This window comes from Garra rufa, chromosome 9, assembly GCF_049309525.1.
Source record: "Garra rufa chromosome 9, GarRuf1.0, whole genome shotgun sequence".
Taxonomy (NCBI): Eukaryota; Metazoa; Chordata; class Actinopteri; order Cypriniformes; family Cyprinidae; genus Garra; species Garra rufa.
The window spans coordinates 24990172-24996259 of NC_133369.1; the positions used below are offsets into that span (position 1 = coordinate 24990172).

General features: G+C 32.0%; 1 protein-coding gene across 1 annotated transcript in view; it reads left to right on the forward strand.

The window, feature by feature from the left end:
- Positions 1-5724, forward strand: part of LOC141342768 (nectin-2) — a 112859-nt gene extending 107135 nt beyond the window's left edge. Inside the window, exons 9-10 of the mRNA XM_073847299.1 lie at positions 4552-4623; positions 4816-5724. Coding sequence (XP_073703400.1) covers positions 4552-4623; positions 4816-5001 — 258 coding nt within the window. The 3' untranslated portion in view covers positions 5002-5724. The remainder of the gene's footprint in view (positions 1-4551; positions 4624-4815) is intronic.
- Positions 5725-6088: the final 364 nt, after the last annotated feature.

Here is a 6088-nt window from a genome sequence, read left to right on the forward strand (position 1 = left end):
TATATTTTCTTATAGTGCTGCCCTTTAGTAGCTACAAAATATACTTACATGTTCCCCAGTAGACAAAATAAGTTTTGAAAATTTTAAAAATATTCTAACATATAATGAATGTGAAATATTCTGCAGTATTTCTCAGTGACTAATCAAACAAGTATTTTTGTCGCATTGATACTGTGACTCATTGTACAGACAGTCAGATGTTCTGGCTTTCATTAAGCTCAGGGTGTTCTTTGGATCATCCTAAATCATGCTGAGGAACATGAACATCAGGTTTGACACAAACTTGTAGAGTGTTGCGTCATTAAAGCAAAAGTGGATGTGATGCAAATTCTTTGGTGGAGAGTAAAATGTTTGCTTTAACCCTCAGGTTGTGTACAGGTCATTTTGACAAGGAGAGGGATTTTCTTTCTCCCAAAAATGTTAGCTAATGATATCGAATGGACTAAAATGTACTGACTTGACTCACACAGGGTATAACAACTTCCCCCTCAAAAATTTATAATTTGAATTTTATTTCACCTTTTAAATCTTGTGTTATGCTATATTATCACCAAATTTGTGATTCAATATTATTGTCAACATGTTTTCTTTCAATTAGGACTGGTTTTGTATTTATTTGTTGGTCGTATTGGTTGTAGGCCTCATTAATCTGAGCTAACGCACCTCAGTTTTTGAGTAAAACAAAGCATTGTTTGTGGAAAATGTCTTGTCTTTTTCACACTAATGTGCTCTAATGTTTAACTAGGAAGTTTAAAAAAAAAAAAAACTTTTATCTTTTATTTATCTATTTTTATCTTTTTAATTATCCACAAATAATGCTTTCTTGGCTCAAAAACTGAGGTGCGTAAACTCAGATTTGGACTACAACCAATACAACCAACAAATAAATACCAAACCAGTGCTAATTGAAAGAAAACAAGTCTGAGCTAACACACCTCAGTTTTGTAGCGAAAAAAGCATTATTTGTGAATAATTTTGTCAATATTAAATAAAATTGGAAAAAATTTCAGTTTTTCACAGTCCTAATTAAAAGAAAACAAGTTTGAGCTAACGCACCTCAGTTTTGGAGTGAAAAAAGCATTGTTTCTAGATAATTTTGCCAATATTAAATAAAATATGAAAATAATTTGTGCTGTCTTTTACACTAGTGTGCTCTAATGCCAGGAAGTTTGTTTTTAAAATCCTTTTTTAGCTTTTAAATTATCCACAAATAATAAAAGAGGTGCGTAAAATCGAATTAATGAGGTCTACAACCAATACAACCAACAAATAAATACAAAGCTATATTGCTATATTGCACCTCAGTTTTTAAATAGAAAAATCATTGCTTGTGAGCTAACACGCCTCAGTTTTGGAGAAAAACAAAGCATTGTTTGTAGATGATTTTGTTGATATTAAATAAAATATAAAAAAATTGCACTGTGTTTTACAGTCCTAATTGAAAGAAAACAAGTCTGAGCTAATGCACCTCAGTTTTTGAGTAAAACAAAATATTGTTTGTAGTTAATTTTGTCAATAGTAAATAAAACATGAAGATAATTTGTGCTGTCTTTCACAGTAGTGTGCTCTAATGTTTAACCAGAAACATTTTTTAGCTTTTAAATTATCCACAAATAATGCTTTCGTCGCTCAAAAACTGAGGTGCTAAACTACAAAGCAGTTTGACCAACAAATAAATACAAAACCAGTCCTAATTAAAAGAAAACAAGTCTGCGCTAACACACCTCAGTTTTGGAGTGAAAAAAGCATTGTTTGTGGATAATTTGTCAATATTAAATAAAATATGAAACAAAAATTGCGCTGTCTTTCACAACAGTGTGCTCTAATGTTTAACCAGAAAATTTGTTTTGAAATTTTTTTATTAGCTTTTAAATTATTCACAAATAATGCTTTCTTCACTTAAAATGTGAGGGGTGTTAGCTCAGAATAATGAGGCCTACAACCAATACGACCAACAAATAAATACAAAACCAGTGCTAATTGAAAGAAAACAAGTCTGAGCTAATGCACCTCCGTTTTTGAGTAAAACTAAATATTATTTGTGGATTATTTTGTCAATATTAAACATGAAAAAAATCACTCGTGCTCTAATGTTTAACTAGGAAGTTTGTTTTAAAAAATTTTTTTAGCTTTTAATTTATCCACAAATAATGGTTTCTTCCCTCAAAAACAAGTCTGTGCTAACGCACCTCAGTTTTGGAGTGAAAAAGCATTGTTTGTGGATAATTTTGTCAATATTAAAATATGAAAAAATGTGCACTGTCTTTTACATGGTGTGCTCTAGTATTTAAGCAGGAAGTTTGCTTTGGAAAACTTTTATTAGCTTTTAAATTATCCACAAATAATGCTTTCTTCGCTCAAAAACTGAGATGTGTGAAATCAGATTTATGAGGACTACAACCAATACGACCAACAAATAAATACCAAACCAGTCCTAATTGAAAGAAAACAAGCCTGAGCTAACGCACCTCAGTTTTGGAGTGAAAAAAGCATTGTTTGAGGATAATTTGTCAATATTAAATAAAGTATTTAAAAAAAATGGTGCTGTCTTTCACAATAGTGTGCTCTAATGTTTAACCAGGAAATTTGTTTTGAATTTTTTTTTTTATTAGCTTTTGAATTATCCACAAATAATGCTTTCTTCACTTAAAATGTGAGGGGTGTTAGCTCAGATTAATAAGGCCTACAACCAATACGACCAACCAATAAATACCAAACCAGTCCTAATTGAAAGAAAACAAGTCTAAGCTAACGCACCCCAGTTTTGGAAAAAAAAAAACATAGCATTGTTTGTGGATAACTCTGTCAATATTAAATAAATATGAACAAATTTTGCACCGTCTTTCACAGCCCTAATTGAAAGAAAACAAGTCTGAGCCAACACATAAAAGAGCAATGTTTGTGGATAATTTTGTCAATATTAAATAAAATATGCAAAAAATTGCACTGTTTTTCACAGTCCTAATAAAAAAAAAAAACAAGTCTGAGCTAAGGCAGTGAAAAAAAGCAATGTTTGTGGATAATTTTGTTAATATTAAATAAAATATGCAAAAAATTGCACTGTTTTTCACAGTCCTAATAAAAAAAAAAACAAGTCTGAGCTAAGGCAGTGAAAAAAAGCAATGTTTGTGGATAATTTTATCAATATTAAATAAAATATGCAAAAAATTGCACTGTTTTTCACAGTCCTAATAAAAAAACAAGTCTGAGCTAAGGCAGTGAAAAAAAGCAATGTTTGTGGATAATTTTGTCAATATTAAATACAACATGCAAAAAATTGCACTGTTTTTCACAGTCCTAATAAAAAAAAACAAGTCTGAGCTAAGGCAGTGAAAAAAAGCAATGTTTGTGGATAATTTTGTTAATATTAAATAAAATATGCAAAAAATTGCACTGTTTTTCACAGTCCTAATAAAAAAAAAAACAAGTCTGAGCTAAGGCAGTGAAAAAAAGCAATGTTTGTGGATAATTTTGTCAATATTAAATAAAATATGCAAAAAATTGCACTGTTTTTCACAGTCCCAATTTAAAAAAAAAACAAGTCTGAGCTAAGGCAGTGATAAAAAGCAATGTTTGTGGATAATTTTGTCAATATTACATAAAATACGCAAAAAATTGCACAGTTTTTCACAGTCCCAATTAAAAAAAAACAAGTCTGAGCTAAGGCAGTGAAAAAAAGCAATGTTTGTAGTTAATTTTGTCAATATTACATAAAATACGCAAAAAATTGTCTTCTATCTTTCACACTAATGTGCTCTAATGTTTAACCAGGAAATTTGTTTTGAAAAACTTTTATTAACTTTTAAATTATCCACAAATAAGGCTTTCTTCGCTCAAGAACTGAGGTGCGTAACATCAGATTAATGAGTCCTACAACCAATATAACCAACAAAAAAATACAGAATATAGCATATAGATATTTAAAAGCTATTTTTGTAGAGCAGTCAGATTTGACTGGCAACACCAAAGGTGTTAAAAAATGTGTAGTGAAAATGCTTTTAAGGAAGATCCTATGCTACTTTTATTAGTTTCTATTTTATGTTATTAGAAGTTATAAGCTTGTTGTTTAAAAATGTTGAAAAATCAGAGTGTTGTTATTGTTAATTAAAACTATATTAAAACTGTTTCGGTAATTGAAATAAAGCTAAAATAAAAAGTCTGAATAAATAATATACTTGTATATAAATAATAACAAAATACTAATTATAAATGTGCTCTTTCTTTAAGTAATTATATGCTTTCATTTAAGATTTAGTTATTAGCTTTAGTTTTTTAGTTAGCGAGAACAACACTGGATGGAATGCTGTTTTCAGATTGGGCAAGGACAAAATGACTAAAGGTGACAGAAGGTTAGGTAGTAAAATATATTTTGATGAAACAATTTACTAAAGAGACACTCAGATACACACTGATAATAGCCTATAGTTTGTAATGGACAGATTTTGTGTTGTATATTGCATGTCAGTGTTTGTGTACCCCTTGAAAACATTGATTAAGATTAAGAATTTTATTAGCAAAAGTTAAACGCATCCTTTTCTTTTCCTTCTGTAGCCGAGCATCAATAAACCTGTATCTGATTCTCAGTTCATGGACTATGAGACCGAGAAAGCGGAGCCAATGACAGTAAGAGGCCATTTCTCTCTCTATTGCTTTAATCCTTTGTGGCATTAAAGATGGTAAATCATGCATATTTGATGGCATGTTCATTGTCCATACATTATTCATGCTTATTACTCACAGATCATAATCATCTCTTTTATACAAACACATGTGCTTTGACTCTATCACAACACTATACAATCTCTTCTCTGACAGGATCTCTCAGCATACCATGATGACAAGGATCATAATGAGCCTTCACGTTACTCCTGGGAGGACAAACAGACTTCTTACCAGGATGACGGCGATGAAGGCGGGGTGATAGAAGACGAAGATGGATATTATGTCACTTCCTCTGCCAGCAGAGAGAGCAGCTTCATGTCACCAGCTGTGGTAGTGTAGGGATCAAACCGAGCCGTAGGTTTTTATACTGTAACTTGAACACTATTGTACTGTTTTATATTGAATACTTGTAATATGAAGTATGGGTGTGATTGCAAAGGCTTTGCTTTACCCAAACACCGAAAGGGACCTGTTCTACGGCGACCATTTTATAATGACCTCAATTCTATCTTTGCACATATAGATGTAGTCGTGCATATGCACGTTAATTCATCTTTCTGTATCGGATGAAGGGTTTTATTTTTAGTCTGTGCCATTTTTAGGGTGTGTTGAGTATGAATGTGCAATATAACATAGCCATAAGGACATAATGAGCCAGTGGTCAACATACATTACTGTTGCAGTGTGAAATGTTCTTCTAATTTTGTATTGAATTCTTATTTTAGTTAATTGCACTATACATTTCTAATCATTTGCATCCTCCAACTTTAATTTTTTTATGTATAATTGCATTGATTTTTTTCTTCTTCTAGAGAATAATCTTTGTCACATTATTTTTCAGTGTACTTCTATGAATTTTTAGCCTCAATAAACAGGGTAAAGTGGTCTCTAGTTATTCATATGTATGTATTAGGGATGCACCGATCCGTATCGGCCGATCACTTGCGCGTTTTGTCAGTAAAGCCGGTTCTGTAATCAGCGGTAAATGCCATCAGGTGCGTGATTTCACGTTGAGCCGTATATACTACACACAGCCGTTGTTCACTGAGGAGCTGCGCACTTTCACACTGATAATGAACATTGATTTGCGCAGCTCGTCGGTAAACAACGGCTGTGTGTAGTATATACGGCTCAACGTGAAATCACGCACCTGATGGCATTTACCGCTGATTGCAGAACTGGCTTTACTGACAAAACGCGCAAGCATTATCGGCCGATTCGGATCGGTGCATCCCTAGTATGTATATATGTATTTAGTGTTTCACTGAGCCGAATGAAACTCTCATATTTTGCTGATTATTGCTGCTGAAAATGGTCAATTATTGTCATGTTTTGGGCTGTACTATTCGGTCTGACCAGGAAAAACATTTGGAGTACTATAGACTGCCAAAAGTTATAACAAATCAAAGAAAAGAGTGCAACAAAA